The following is a 16426-nucleotide window of genomic DNA, read 5'->3' on the forward strand; positions in this document are numbered from 1 at the left end:
TTATTGATTTTATTTAACAAAATAAGCTAGTTTAAACACTGCGGTTTGATTAAGTTTTTCTGAGTCCGTATATCTGAGGGTTCAGCTCATTATGCATCTCTGCACTAGCATGATTGTTTATTCAAATATATGTAAATAGCACAGCAAGGGCCATTGATAATGTATTCAGCACATTTACCTTTAAATAATAGCATATAGAGCGGGTTTTGGATGAGAAAATGACATGTGCGGGAAGCCAACATTGTTCTGCCATATGAATTGAATTTGTGGAGCAGACTACATTTTCATAAAGTATCTGTAATCTACAAACCATGATGGTGATGTAAACTATTCAGTTTTAATGGCCCTTACTAAATAAACCATGGTTTTACTACAAATAAAACAAAAACAACAAAAAAACATGGTTATAGTTAAACCATGGTAACCGCAAATTAACCATGGTCTTGCTACGCTAACCGTAGTTGTAGTAAAACTGTGGTATTTGTAGTAAAACAATGTTACAACATTTTGACTATAATAAAGTGGTTAATTTCTGTAAGTTGGACATCATCAAGCATACACCAAATTTTCGTTATATCTAGCAGATAAATCCAAGGATTTGTGTTGTATGTTGTTCTATAGCTGCTTTTGCAAGTCTGTCAGGCTTTTAGGCTATTTCTTGAGATTCCTTGCACTGGTAAAAACAAGCCACTAAATAGACCGTGATAGTCATCCAGTGTCATTTGTTACAGAGAATCCTAGAGTTCTTTGAGGCTAAAATATTTCCATATGTTGGCAGCTGCAATCGGTTTGAGGGCTGTAGTTACTTTGTATTTATTGGCCCGAGTCGATTCAAAAGCTGAAAGACTGGACTGAAACTATTTGCTCATTACGACTGATGGACAGGCAGACGGATAAATCAATGATTTTTCCGCATAGTTAAAGGGATTGTTCATCCAAAAATGATTTACCCTCGAGTCGTTCCAAATGAGTATCGCTTTCTTTCTTCTTTGGAACATAAAACTAATTTATTTTATTCTCAGTGGCTTTTCATCCATGCAGTTTATGTCAATGTATTTTCTTTTGAATTCCGTAATCGATACGATTTGTTCCATAATATTTTTTAAATATTTAGCAATAAAGTGTTGGTCTCACTAAAAACAGGAAAAAACTACACTGAAAAACTACACTACATACAAAAGGTGCAAATCCTTTACTGTCCAGAATGTGGAGACATGTACCTAATTTTGTACAGAACTTGTTTTAGTCAACCCTGGATGAACCAGTCAAATCTATTTTAGTAGACTATACTAATCATCATTGACTGTACTAAACTAATCATTTACAAATTAACATGAGCCTAATCAAGCCAGGCTTACTGAAATTTATCAAGACAACTGAACATAGTTCAACCTCAGTTGCTTCAGACTTTAAGAAAATAAGGCCACTGGAAAGCTTTTTTACTGACAACATAAAACCAATATGTTTAATGTGCTTTTGCCTCATTTTCTGACTTTAAAACACTTTAAAATCTGACTTTTTTTTAAGCCCATCCACCCCCCCACCCCCAGGACCAATTTCATATCGCCTCTAGAATGTTTATTGTGATTTTGACCTTTTTAAAATGTGGTGCCACATGTTAAAGTGTGTATGGCTTTACATTTTCAAAAATAACGAAGCCCAATAGGCGAAAAACTTGATTGTATACAGAAGAACTAGATAAATATGCTATTTCAAGAGACAGCACTCCAGCTACAGTACCAGTTAAACAAACTTGCAGGAAATATCTCGAGACTGAACTTTAATCAGCAGGATGCATGACACAGTTTTCACTGTTAATCACGGCCTATGGATTTCCACTCTGAGAATAAACACAAGGGAGGGACATTTTTACCACAAGACACTTGGTTTAAGAAGCTCTAAATCTATTGCAGTTTAAAAAGCACTGCAAATGCAACAGTTTTAATAAAGAGGTTGTGATTTTTCTTTAAGAATACCAGGTTATAATGGAGAAGTCCTCTAAACAGGTATCATGAATAGCCAAAAAATATATTTTCTGCCGTTTTATTGAAAAAACCCCAAAAACAAAACAGAACTCAGTCAGCCAGACAGGACCAAGTGTAAGAATAGCCTTATATTCCTACAAAGTCTGTCTTTGGGACATTTTTCCATCTTACTGCACATTACTGGCAGACATTAACAAGGATTTCCAAGGAAGAATTTAGTACTAAGAGGCATTCAGGACAGCCTGAGAAACCATCTACGTAAATTATTTATCTTCATACAGTACTGATTTTGTCAGTTGTAAGTTCCTAGTTTAATATGATTGTGTCAATTGTATCAGTCTAATGAAAATACAATTAACCATGAAATATAGTTACTTTAAATGAATGTGACAGTTCAGAGAGGTGTGGTGATACTTCCCCTTGTGTTTACTCTTGATTCACGGGTCACGGTCCAGAGTGACTCACACTGAAACACAGTTCTGCCCACAGATTGATACAAAGATAAAGTATGACACAGCTCTTAGTTGAACTTTAAGTTCCCCTTTCTCATCAATCCACAACTGGTTTCATCTGGAATCTGTGGGATTCTGTGGAATTGTTTCCAGCATGCAACAAGAAGAAAAATACCCAACAAAACAACAATATATTATTACTACTATTAAATATGTGATTTATTTAATAATTATTGTTAAATATAGACATATTACATGTATAAATTTAAATACAATAATATTATTAGGTAATAAAACAATGTTGTTGTTATTATTACTATTACTATTATTAAATATATACATATTACATGTATAAATTTAAATACAATAATGTTATTAGTAGGGCCGGGACTCGATTAAAAAAATTAATCTAATTAATTAGAGGCTTTGTAATTAATTAATCGAAATTAATCGCATTTTAATCGCATATAAATATTTGACCTGAGAACAGTGAGAAGTAAGTTTTTTCCTATGGATTTTTAAATTTCCCATCCACAGGGCCAACCAAAGCGGTCTCATCAGCTTCTTTGTCCATGTTCACTGTGGTTTGTTTTTGGCTGTTTCTCAATATGCGTTCTTCAGCGATCTTGCGTCCTTGTGTTCTCGTTAACCGTCGAAGTTCAGTTCCAATTCTCAAGAACGCAAGTACAGAGGATGCATGAAAGTGCCCGGATATGTTCTTGAAAATGAGGATGAATCGAGTGCAGACTTGAGAGAATCGAGCCGTTAGAAATCCCAGAAAACGCTGTGGGTGGCCGGTGTACGGAAGCCTGTAAGCTTTAAAGTCGCTCTCACAAATACTTAACGGCTCTTCAAGTTGAAAGTAAACATTTATCCTTTTGTTTTGGTTAATTTTAATAAAGTTATAAGACCCGGAGAAAGTCTGCATTTTTATTGGCATATTAAAATGAATCTTAACAGTAAAACATATAATGCTGTAAAATAAAACAATACAATTATATGAAAGTAATATCTATAATAGTATGAAATGTTTTAATAAGTTATGATATGACATTTTGTAATATTTATTGTTCATTGGCCGTTTCTTATGCTGAGACTATGCGGTCAGTTAAGCAGGAATGCAGTACATCTCAGTTCTCATAAGTGTGCGTTCTGTGTTCTCGCGTCCTTCCGAGTTTGTTCTTCCAAGGAAGCTTGCCAAGACTAGGGCTGGGTATCGTTCAAAAAATTTCGATATCGATACCGATACCTTGAGTTCGATACCGGTTCCTGAACGGTACTTTTTTCGATACCAATTTTATAAAATCAGTTTTAATAAGATTACATTATCTGAAAAAAATATTTTGTTTTAGCTTGTTGATATTTATACAGACTCAAAGCCTCATCTCCTGAGCCACTGCACAAAGGAACAAAATATATCCAACACAAATAAATAAATAATTTTAATAAAGTTCAAATTGTTTTCAGTTTACACATCTGTTAGGCTACGTTTACATTAGTGCATGTTCATTTTAAAACACATAGCTCAGACAGAATCATCATTTCTAGGTTGTTAAAGACTTCAAGAAATTTAAAATCTTCATCCACTTTCATAAGTGGGTGTTTTATTTTCTTTCACCACATGTTTTATTGTTATTAAATTCTGGTGTAGTATGTCTAATTATTTGAATGCATAAAAACAACTTAGTTTATTTAAATTTATTCTTAAAATAGCCTTATGAAATGTTTTATTTTTCCTCAGAAATTCTGTGTTCTGTATCTGGTTTTCAAATGAAGACATAAAACATTAATTTAATTTCTCTTTAAATTATTGAAAATCAAAGTTTATTTATTTTGGCAAACAAAGGGAGGTTACTATTAAAATTAAAACATGGAATAACTGTTGTGTGATCATTACTAAAAAAAAAAAAAGTTTTAATAATTTTAATAGTAGCCTAGTAGTAGCAGTATGTACTGTCTGCTGAACAATATTAATACCGTTAATATTAAAACCGAACTTTTATTTTGACGGGTTGCCTGGAATACCTTTACAGTTCTGTGTGTATATGAGATGAGTTAGTTTTACTCGAATCAAACGGTAAAATGCTCATGAAGTGACTTTCAGAGCAGGTCTGGAGATGTTGTTCATGTCCTCATTTAGAGAGGCGGCAGACGCTGAAATGACCGCGAACGTCACGCGAGCTTCAGTCTGTGTATAATAAACAAACCGCGCGATTTAAAGAGCGGACTGCTCCGTGCGCTTTCGAAACGCTCTCGCGGAGGTCAAACACTGATCAATCTGCACGTCGCCGTTTCTAGTCAAACACACCTAGTGCTGCAGGATTATTGGCTCACTGATGTGATGAGATTAACCCCTTAGGTATCGAAATTTGGTACCGAACGACAAGACGTTTTTCGATACTCGGTGGTATCGAGGCAATTCGGTCGGTGCCTAAAAAGTATCGAACTCGATACCCAGCCCTAGCCAAGACCGGTCTCCACGAACGCAAGTCCGTTCTGACGCTAGTTGGTGCTCCAGTATAATCGGTCCGTCGAAACTCATCCAGTGAGAAACGTTCCGCGGTGCAAAAATAAGTGCGATTAAAATGCGTTAAAAAAAATTAACGCGTTATTTTTGTGTAATTAATTAATCTAAATTAACGCGTTAAAGTCCCGGCCCTAGTTATTAGGTATTAAGGTTATTATTAATAATAATATGATAATAATAATAACAGCAGATGTTGTTATTATTATTAAATATATGTAATTTACTTAATAAATTATTATTATTAAATATAGATTTGAAGTCAAAAGTTTACATACACCTTTCAGAATTTGAAAATTTTTAATTATTTTACCAAAATAAAAGGGATCATACAAAATGCATGTTATTGTTTATTTAGTACTGACCTGAATAAGATATTTTACATAAAAGATTTTTACGTAGGCTTCGTCCACAAGACAAATTCTTTGGTTTTCTAGCATTTTTGAACCCTTTCCAACAATGATGATTTTGACTGTTTACACAAAAATGCTAGAAAAGTACCAAATAATTTGTATGACCTGAAGGATTTTTCTGAAGAACAGCAGGCAGTTTAACTGTTCAGGACAAACAAGGGACTTATGAACAACTATCACTAAACAAAAAAACACAGTTGTGGATCATTCAGGTACAACACAGTATTAAGAATCAAGGGGATGTAAACTTGTGAATGGGGTCATTTTCATAAATTCAACTATCATTTTCTCTTGTGCACTATATGTAAACATCTTTTATGTGAAATATCTTATTCAGGTCAGTACTAAATAAACAATAACATCCATTTTGTATGGTTCCTCTAATCTTGGTAAAATAATAAATAATAACTTTTGACTTGAGCTGTAAATATGTAATATTTAGATGTATACATTTAAATACTTTATAAACAAGGATTATAATTAAGTTATAAACAAGGATATTTATAATAATAATAATAAATATAGCTGCAAGTAGTGATTCGGAGGCCAAGCCCCTGAAGGGGATGTAGCACAGTGCAGAGCGGGAAGATCAAAAATAAAAAAAAGGCACAAATTCAGTGAATGTGAAAAATGGCCGGTTCGGAATTATCGGTGAGAACGAATATCAAAAATCTGTTCAGTCATTTCTGTCCAAAGATCATCTGATCAGATTTTGGAAAAAATTATGCAAAATTTGTAGGAGTAACGAAAAAGCTGTTTTAAATTTAGACAAGTGAGATACCGCCAGAATCGACATAACCCAAGGAATGAAAGGACACAAAAATAACAAAATTTGGACAATGTTTTCAAAAGTTGTAAGTGTTTTTTGCAAGAATCGTTATATCTCTGGAAAACTAGGTGGCGCTGTGTTCAAACTCCTCAGGTACCTCCGGTACGTGGCGTTGATGATCCCTGTCGAATTTTTTTGCCATTATATCAAATGGTTTAAAAGATATTGCAATTTATGACAAATTTAAAAATCCTGGCAAAATGTATATCCACAGATTCTGCATGACCCAAGGAATCCATAGATACCAATATCATGATTTTCCGACTAACTGTTCAAACGTTATAAGCCAAAATAGCAATTTTTCATATCTGATGATCCATAGGTGGCGCTGTTCCCAACCTTGGCACAGGCCCTCATACCTGTTGATGAAATGTGTCAAGTTTCATTTTGTTTGATCAAAGTTTGGCCGAGATACAGCCTCTGAAATGATTTTGGGTCGACCTTGGTTAAGTTCACAGTCTCATAACTGTTTTTTTCAGTCCAAAGATTATCTCTGCCAAGTTTTGTAAACATTGGACAACATTTGAAGGAGGAGTAGCGAAAAAATGAAAAACAGTACTTTTCAAAATGGCCGCTACTGTGCAGACTTAATGTAAGATATTCAATGTGATCAGCATGAGGAGAGTAATCAGGTGTACTACATTTCATTTTTTCTAGAAATAGGGGTTCAAGAGTTATTACCATTTCATGAATTTATGAATTGGTGGTGGCACTTTAGAGTTGGTCTTAGAGACCCCAAAGTTGGTCAGATCACTATCCTTGGCCATCACTACAAGTGTGCCAAATTTCTTCATTTTCCTATGTTCCGTTCATAGGGCTGCCATAGACTCCCATTGGACGAGAAGAAGAAGAAGCATCAGTACAGCATTTGCACTTTATTACATATTTATAAATATTATTATTGCACTAGACCTGGCTGCCTTACTGGTGTTTTTGAGAATATATGCCTGAAAAGTCTACATTCAGCGTTCTTAGCTTCAAATCACTTTAATGTGGTTGGGTTTGTAAAAACAAAGTAATTTGAGAGTATTTTAAATCAGACTAAATGAGTATAGTGTCAGTCCTGTGTCTTGTTTCCCCCTCCTCTTGTGTCTGTATTTGGCCCTCCTCATTCCTGTCATAATTAGTTAATTAGTCCCGAGCCCTGTGTTATTAGTCCACACCTGTTTCTGTTGATTTCCTAGTGTTTATAAGCCCTGTGTTTCCCAGCCCCTGTGTCCGGTCTGAACGTCATATATGTTCGTCTCTCCCCAAGCTCCTCGTCTATCTGTTGGCTCCAAATAAAGGCTATTTTGGAATTCCCCTGTCTCCGCGCCCCTTGTTTCCTGAGAGGGTTCTGACATATAGACAGATGGATTAGACTCAGGGAAATGTGATCCTCTGTTTGACTGTAAATAAACTGCCATTGTACATAATACCTCTAGAGACAAAGAAAATCTGAGCTTTTACCTTTATTATAGAGTCAATCCAACAGTAAACAATAGTTTTGGTCCTTAAACATAATTTTGGTAAAATTGTTTTGCTTTTGTGTCATGAAATGAAGCATGTGAGAAGGGCCACACTACCAACAGTCTTCTTGAGACTAGATTGAAAATTGTAATATAGGTCATATGTTATTTATTAGCTTACTTTGCGAAAAAAAAAAAAAAGGTATTTCTGACCCATATTGACCTTTAAGAGCATGTGAAAACTGGATTAAACTAGAAGTTGCTAATGGATAACAGCAACGGGCGGCTCAGACTGTCAACATCAGAAAACACCCTTATCTCAGAGAACAGACACGACTAGTTCCATGACATTTGCTGGGACTCTGCTGATTTAGCATGAATGATTGGGTGAAAATAATTCTTGCATCAAATTGTTTACTCACTATAAAACAATAGGCCTACTAGCTCTTAGCTCTACCAGGCTATTGTTATGATTCCCTGTCTGGAATGTCGTGTTCAGAATTATTGGCACCCTTGGTAAGTATGATCAAAGAAGGCTGTGAAAATTTATGTGCATTGTTAATCCTTTTGATCTTTTATTTTAAAAATTCACAAAAATCTAACCTTTCATTGGACAATAAGAATTTAAAATGGGGGAAAATATCATTATGAAAAAAATGTTTTTCTCTAATACACATTGGCCACAATTAACGGCACCCTTTTATTTAATACTTTGTGAAATCTCCATTTGCCTGTTTAACAGCTCTAAATTTTCTTCTATAATGCCTGATGAGGTTAGAGAACAAGAGATCAGAGACCATTCCTTCATCCAGAATCACTCCAGATCCTTCAGATTCACAGCTCCATGACGGTGCTTTTTCTCTTCAGTTCAACTCACTCATTTTCTACATGTCAGGTGTGGGTGAAGGGATGAGAGCGAGCACTCACTTGCAGGAGGAAATAGGGCTTTATTAATAATAAAAAATAAATCAACAAACAAAAACTACCCCGTAGGGGAAAACAGACTGGCAAGGCAGGACAAGGCTGGGCAAGGACAGGACAGGACAGGACAGGACAGGACTTTACACAGGTTAACATCGACGACGAACCGGCACAGGACTGCAAACACAAGGAGCTTATAAAGGGAGCAAATGAGGAGGGTAACGAGTAAACACAGGTGGGGCAAATTAACCAATAATAAGGAAACAAGGTGGGTGGGGTCAAGACAATTGACATGAGAGCACATGGCACATCGAACCAAACAAGACAAGCCATGTGCTCACACAAAACAAAAACAAAAACACAAGCACATGGCCAGCAAAACAAAATCACTAGCCATGTGCAAAACAGGACACGAGCACGCAGCTAATGAGGAGACTCATAAGCTGCATGTTCACAAAACATGACAAACATGAAAGCACGCATCCAGTGAAAAAATACAAGCTGTGCCACACAGAACAAGACAAAACAAGAGAAAAAAGCACAGAGGACAGAGGAGCGCACGGCCCGAGCGAACTCGAAATCGCACGCTCCCACAGCGAGAACAAACCTGGAGCGTGAGTGTCCGAACCCCGACACGAAACCAGAACTGAGTCTGAACAAGACAGGAGTGCCGGAATCTGAACACCACACCCCAACATGAAACTGAGCATGCAGACAAGTGAGCGCCAGAAAACAAGAAGGAAGTGTCAGGGCTCCGTCACAAAACCATGAATAAACTAGACCGAAGTGACAGAACCCTAACACTACAGGGTTCAGGTCAGAGGACTGGAATGGCCATAGCAGAAACTTGGTTTTGTGCCCAGTGACTCATTTTTGTGTTGTTTTTGAGGTTTGTGTTTGGATTATTGTCCGGTTGGAAGATCCAAACATGGCCCATTATAAGATTTCTAACAGAGTCGGTCACTTATTGATTTTTTTCTCTGTTGGTATTTGATAGAATCCATGATGCCATGTGTCTAAACAAGATGTCCAGGACCTCCAGCAGAAATATAGGCCCACAACATCAAAAATACAGCAGTATATTTCATTGTACACATGGGGTACTTTTTATCCCTGTGTTCACCAAACCCATCTTGAGTGTTTGCTGCTAAAAAGCTCATTTTTTTAGTTTCATCTGACCATAGAAGCCAGTTCCATTTGAAGTTCCAGTCGTGTTTGATAACTGAATATGCTGGAGATTGTTTTTGGATGAGTGAGGAGAATTTTTCTTGAAACCCTCCCAAACAACATGTGGTGATGTAGGTGCTGTTTGACAATTTTTTTAAAGGTTTTCTGACCCCGAGACTCAACTATTTTCTGCAATTGTCCAGCTGTGGTCCTTGGAGAGTCTTTAGCCACTCAAACTCTTCTCCTCACCGTGCATTAGGACAATATAGACACATGTCCTCTTCCAGGCAGTTTCGTAATATTTTCTGTTGATTGGAAATACTTAATTATTGCCCTGATGGTGGAAATGGGAATTTTCACTGCTCTAGCGCTTTTCTTTAAGTCACTTCACTAATTTGTGAAGCTCAATTATCTTTTGCTGCACATCAGAAATATTTTCTTTGGTTTTCTCATTGTGATGGATGATTAAGGGAATTTGGGCTTTGTTTTCCCTCCTATTTATATTTCTGTGAAACAGGAAGCCATGGCTGGATAATTTAATGTTCATAATCACTCTGGAGTGCTCAAAATTGTGAATATGAATGGGAATATACTTCATAGATATTTTATTTAGAATTTCTAGGGGTACCAATAATTGTGTCCAACATGTATTTGAGAAAAACGTTTATTTCATAATGAGATTTCCCCCCATTTTCAATTGTTTTAGTTCAATGAAAGGTTAGATTTGTGTGATAAAAAAAAAAAAAAAGATCAAAAGGAAAATTAATAATGCAGGTTTATTTTGAACTGCGGTGTGAGTATACCGTACCGTACGCTTGAGGTTGAGAGATTATTCAAATAATGGCTCTTTATTAAATCAAAATAAAGACATTATATTTTCACTTATATGACCCTAAAATCACATGAAGCCTAAAGGCAAGGTCACATTAGTTAATTAGTCAATTTCACCAGCAAAAAGGTAGGCCTATTTTATTGTCAATAGCTAAGTAAAGCACACAGCTCACTTTCAAGCCAAGCAGCATTCTATTGGTCAAAGGGGCAAATTTGCATGCTAACTAAATATATAAATAAACAAACTCAACAGGAAATCTGCTTGGAGAAATGTTTCACGCTCGTGCGACATTCCCAATCGTGTGGATTCTTGCTGGAATGACTAGATTTCGCCTGCAAAATTTCATCGAACATCGGTAAATGTGAGAGCACCTTAAAGTTTAAATTATAAACTTCATTTAGATTTAAATATATAGGTGATTTATAAATAGATAGGACCTTTAAAAAACTGAGCAAGAGTCTCCATCCTGAAGATAATTATTAAAATTAATTAAAATTATTATTATTTTGTATTCTAATAAGAAATTATGTCTAGCCTATATTTTCTATCACTGAATTTGAATTTTTACATATTTTCTCATTTCATGTTGGTACATCAACAACACCATACAAAACAAACATTTATGCCTAAAGCATGAAGGCCTACCTATAAAAAATGTAACAGATGGAGCTTATTTAGAAACCACCCTGCAGACATTCACTAAATGCTAGTTTCAGCAATATTTATAAATATTTGGCACATTTTATTATCTGACAGTGTTGACTCATATTGAGTGACTGGCAAGGAAAACAAGTTAAGAAAAAGGAACATTATCAAAACAATTTTATTAAAAAAAAATATATATATTTTCAAGCAGATTGTAACATGGCAATACCTAAACCTCTTCATAAGCAAATTTCACCCATGGCATCAGTCCATATTTCAAATGTTCTCCTTGGTGTCAAGAACAATCAATGCTCAGGCGTCTTTCACCTCAACTTTCTCGCTCCGGATCAGTTCATTCTCCTCTCTCTGTATTTTCACAGCACGCAAGCATGACTCTGTAAGGACAACATCACAAGTTCAGCACAAACCCTTGAGGAACACCAGGCTCCAGCATAAGTGATCACGGTTTCTTTCTCTGTGCACACATCTGCACAGCTTCCCAACGAAAACTTCCCTCAACGAAACTTTAGCGACTGGCGCGTCAGTCCGGTAATGAGCATTAATTTGTCCTTCTTGTCCTGCTGAAGAGCCATGAGTGCTTTGGAGATGCCCTCTGGATCCTGGTGCAGCGCGAGGATGCTCCTGGCTCTCTCCACCGCCTTCAGGTCTCCTGCTTTCTCGAAGAGTTTCACCAGGACGTCTTGGTTGACGTTCTCGAAGATGTTTGGCAACGCTTTCTTGCGGTGCGCCGTGTCAAACATGACGCCGCTCACGGCGGGACTGACGCAGCGAGAGTCCGAAGACGCGTATGAAGACATGGCGGAAGAAACAGATCGTTTTCGAGACGTCCCGTGTTTGATAGCAGCGGCTGTGCTCTCAGTGACTCCAGCATTGGAGATAACAGCCGGTTTTATAGGGGACTGGCCGAGCGCGAGAAGTCCCTTTCGCTTTCAAGATGATGTCATGCGGACAGTAAGTGAACGCCCAACTTTACGCGCTGCGCTCAGCAGGACGCGCTGAGGGACACAGTTCTGAGGAATTCATTAATGAGTAACTAGCTCACTATAAGCGACCTCAAACAATAAAATCTTTCGATTCATTTTAGTTCAGGGTTGTCTAACAGACTTTCTACAAGAAATTGCCGTATGACATTAACGCTCCAAGATAGATAGCAATTCTGTATTTCGGACTGAGAAGAGTGGCATCAATTATATTGTTACATTATGCATATGCAGTTATTTTTTTGCAATAATTTATAGTAATATAACTGTATATTACTATAGGCTAAAATTGTATTAGCTTATTCACAATAAGTAACATCGCGAATCAATTAATTTATATTTTTTACAAAACAAAACAAAAAACTATTGAGAAAAAGATTCAACCCTGTACCCCAGAGGATTAAAATACTTCTTTTAAAGCTTTTTTCATTTACAGCTTTCATACCACTGATAAACAATATTTTTTTAGCGTAATATTCTACTTCCCCAATTCAATAAAAAAATAAAAATTTAATAATTCTAAGTTATAAAGGTGTGGTATTGTAGGCTAATCATTAATATTATACATTATTATTGATGTGATTATAATAGGTTATGGAATATTGACTGTAACTCAAGTTTTGTAGATTTTTTTGCTACAGAAGTGGTAAATGAGTTTCTCCTGTGTATTTTGTCATACTGTCTGTTTTATTGATGGTGAGGGGGACGCACAGGGTGAGATTGCTAAATTCAGATGATTTCATCTCTACAAGTTTAACCTTTAAATGTTTTATGACACCTGGGATTTACCTGCATGATGTTCACCTTCAAACTTTATGAAAATGACCAGTGTTATTTAAAATTTTAGCAACTTTAAATATTTCAGCACTTGCTTTCAGGCTTGTCTTGCTCCTGCAGGGCATTACGTAGTAAACGAGCCGTTTCATTGGCAGACTGCTATAGATCTCATCAGTGATGCTGGTCTGGGAATGAGGAACGACATGCAACTCTCTCATTTTATGAGATAATGTTTAGAAATAAGCACTGATTGTTCTTTCCACATGACAGTACTTATCCCATGCATTCATTTTAGTGCATGTGCCATGAGAAGAATATGATTTTTTATCCTGGCATTAAAAGCCTGGCTTGTATGAATTTATTATACTATAAAAATGCTAATCATTTTAGCACAATGTAAAATACTACAATAAAAACCTATTATTTGGTTAACTATACAAAAATGCTTGAGAATTAATTACACTTTAACAATTAAGAAATATACTATTTTAATGAATTTTTCTGTAAACTACAGTAAAAACATTTTAGAACTGTAAAGCATGAAAGTATTTTTGTTTAAAAAGATGTGAAAATATATTGCTAAAATAATATTTTTAATAAATGAAAATGTAAACATTAAATTCCAGAAGCATAGATGCCACTTTTTATTTTATTTTTATTATTTCACATTGGATAGCTTGTGAACATGTTTCTAATTTAATATTCATTAAACAAATCTTTACCTTTCTATTTTTTTTATTAAAAAATTTAAATCTTTGAATGCTCTAAAGGATGGCTAAAATTGCCTTACTTAAGAAAAATATTATTATATTATTGTTTGGCATTTGTTACTACATTAACAAGTGGTTCATTGCACAAGATTATTCCAGTTATGAATTTCTCTCTCTCTCACACACACACATACACACACACACACAAACACACACACACACACACACACACACACACACACAAGCATATCCCTTCTAAAAAAAAAGCAGTTAAGAAACAGACTGTACTTTTGCCAGCTAGTGTAATCAAATTCCACAATCAATGTTTATATTTAGTTCCCACAAGCCATTCCAGTCCTTGAAATGATGGGAAAGGTCTACTATAAATATGTATTGCACTAGTAATTAAGGGCTCTTACTCTGATACTCAACATTTCTGAGGAAACAGAACACATGAAGCTATTTTTATTAAAGTCGCGTGGGGCTGCCGTCAAGGGGAACAGCTGGGAACATCCCCTGGGCTCTAGGAAAGCCTACTAAGGTCTTTTATGGTATAGCACTCATTGGGCTTCAGTACAGCAGCAGTAGTGTAACATCCGGCACTGGAATACTGTGAGAACCCTCCAAGTGATTTATACTCAAAGCAAAACTACATTAAACGAATCTAAGTTGTACTGCTCATTCATTCAATAGGAGGAAGGATCACGTCACACTGACTTCCCATTTGCACATACAGTAATGATACTTATGTGGAATACAGTCCCAGTTATTCATTGATTATAATGTGGCTGAAAACCATCAACAGGAGGGCACTGTTATGAAGTCATGACAACAGTAACTAACAGTGACTCTTATTTGTCCAGAACCAACTATCTAGTTCCTTCACATGCCCTTCCTCTACAGTCACCCATAAAGAAGTCCTGGAAAAAGAGCAGTTCCACAGTAGCTTAGCATCGGCCAATGTCTTTTCATTACTGTAATAATGAAAACTAACTTTTTTGTGTCTACCTCACTTAAGATCGTATTTAATCACTTGGACACATATTGTCTGACTCAGCCAGGCTAAATGAATATGAACTTCGGCCAAATGTGCAATTAGTGATTTGAGGACAGCGCTCTCTTGTGGTTGAAAAGATAGAGTCAAATTTAGGCTAATTTAAGATGAACTAAATCGACTGAAGCGTCGAAGGAATTAGTCATATATTGATTTTGAAAGTTAAACAATGCAGGAATTATGCAACGACGTCCACTTTTTAAAAGCAATTTCAGTGAACTATTTAAATACGTATTAGTTAGATGTTGGATGTGACACTTCATCGAATGCACGACTCGGACTATTTTTTTTTTTTTTTTGGTCGGGGGAGAGACCTGAAAACTAACCCAACCCTTGTTAGTGAACGACTTTTTATGCTTTCAGTGACTAGCGACATTTTTGGTTTAAACTGTGGGAAGAATACATTAAGATTCTGCCTCAGGCCTGCATTTACTCGATAAGAAGAAACTGCTATGCGGTTATAAGTAAGCAATGATGCTTATGACCTGTTTTTTAGGATTATGTTGCCAGTACCGCACTGGCTGAGGCGGTTTCAGCCACGAGTAGAGCCGCGTGTCGCATGACAAGCTCCCGCAGCGCCCCTGTTCCCCGCCCTGTCCCACTCTCTGGCTATCGACCGTGAAAAAAGTCAGTCACACAGCATGAGAGTGAGTAAATGATGACAGAATTTACATCCACAACTGCAGAGTATAGAGTCAAACAGAAACAACGCAAATGCTGAGTTTGCGAAGAGAATTATTGCTGTAGTACCGTGTGTTCCTGATGTACCGCAGGGAGATGCGACTCACGCCATACCGCTTGTCCCAGCGACTGTACGTCCATTCTCCAGCTATAATGCAGCTAAATAAATGCTTAAAATAAAGTTTTACTTGATTTTGTTATGTTGTGTTGCATTTCTGCTTTGAATGTGGACAAATAAATTGTCACTGGACACTCTTTGAAGAACACTAGAATATGATGAACTCCAAATGTGTTTTTTTTGTCTGCTATTTTGCTTTCAGTTGAATCAACTGGTCACTAGTAATCAGTTTCAAAAAAGATGATCTCATTCTGATTTTTTTTTGTTTTTGAAAAAGCTCTAAAAGGGGCAATCTGAGGTCTTAAAATCCTTTTAAAAACAAATTAAAATTTGTGCAGTAAAATAAAAGTAATAGAAATGTCAGGGACAGTGATGGCATTTTATAAGATAGTACTGTTTTAATGGAAACATTTTTTTAAAAGCAAAAAGGCCAAAGGATCACGTATCTGTTGTTATGCATGTCCTGCCTAACAAACACCCTCTAGCAGTCACAATACAGAACAGCCTTGTGTTCAAAGCCTTATAATCTGGCTCTTGTAGGGTAAAGAAGGATTCTCAGAAAATGGCCTTGATACAGACAGTAAATGGCTAAATAAATGACAAAGAACAGCCAAAAGTAGCCGAGCCAGTGTGTGTGGGTGGTCAATAATGCTCTGCAAACCGTTTATGCCAAAATGGGCAGTTGCAGGATTCCAACTGTTTGGCTACTGCTATTAAGCACACACTTTGATATGCATATCATCAAATAAATAAAACCAGAGCTGCAAAAAAGTAATGTGCACAGAATCCAATCAGATCCAATAATATATATATATATATTGATTTTCAAAAGCTTTCTTTCTTTTTAAATATTAATTAATACTTTAATT

The 16426-nt window shown here is 36.1% G+C and overlaps 1 protein-coding gene across 1 annotated transcript; it reads right to left on the bottom strand.

Annotated features, from left to right (window-relative positions):
* Positions 1 to 11376: 11376 nt before the first annotated feature.
* On the bottom strand, positions 11377 to 12185 carry LOC306863931 (transcriptional and immune response regulator-like). The gene has a single exon (XM_079407530.1). It carries the CDS (start codon positions 12032 to 12034, stop codon positions 11732 to 11734), a length of 303 nt encoding a protein of 100 aa, XP_079263656.1. The 5' UTR covers positions 12035 to 12185; the 3' UTR covers positions 11377 to 11731.
* Between the last annotated feature and the right edge of the window lie 4241 nt (positions 12186 to 16426).

This window comes from Barbus barbus, assembly GCF_936440315.1.
Source record: "Barbus barbus genome assembly, chromosome: 45".
NCBI classification, from domain to species: domain Eukaryota; kingdom Metazoa; phylum Chordata; class Actinopteri; order Cypriniformes; family Cyprinidae; genus Barbus; species Barbus barbus.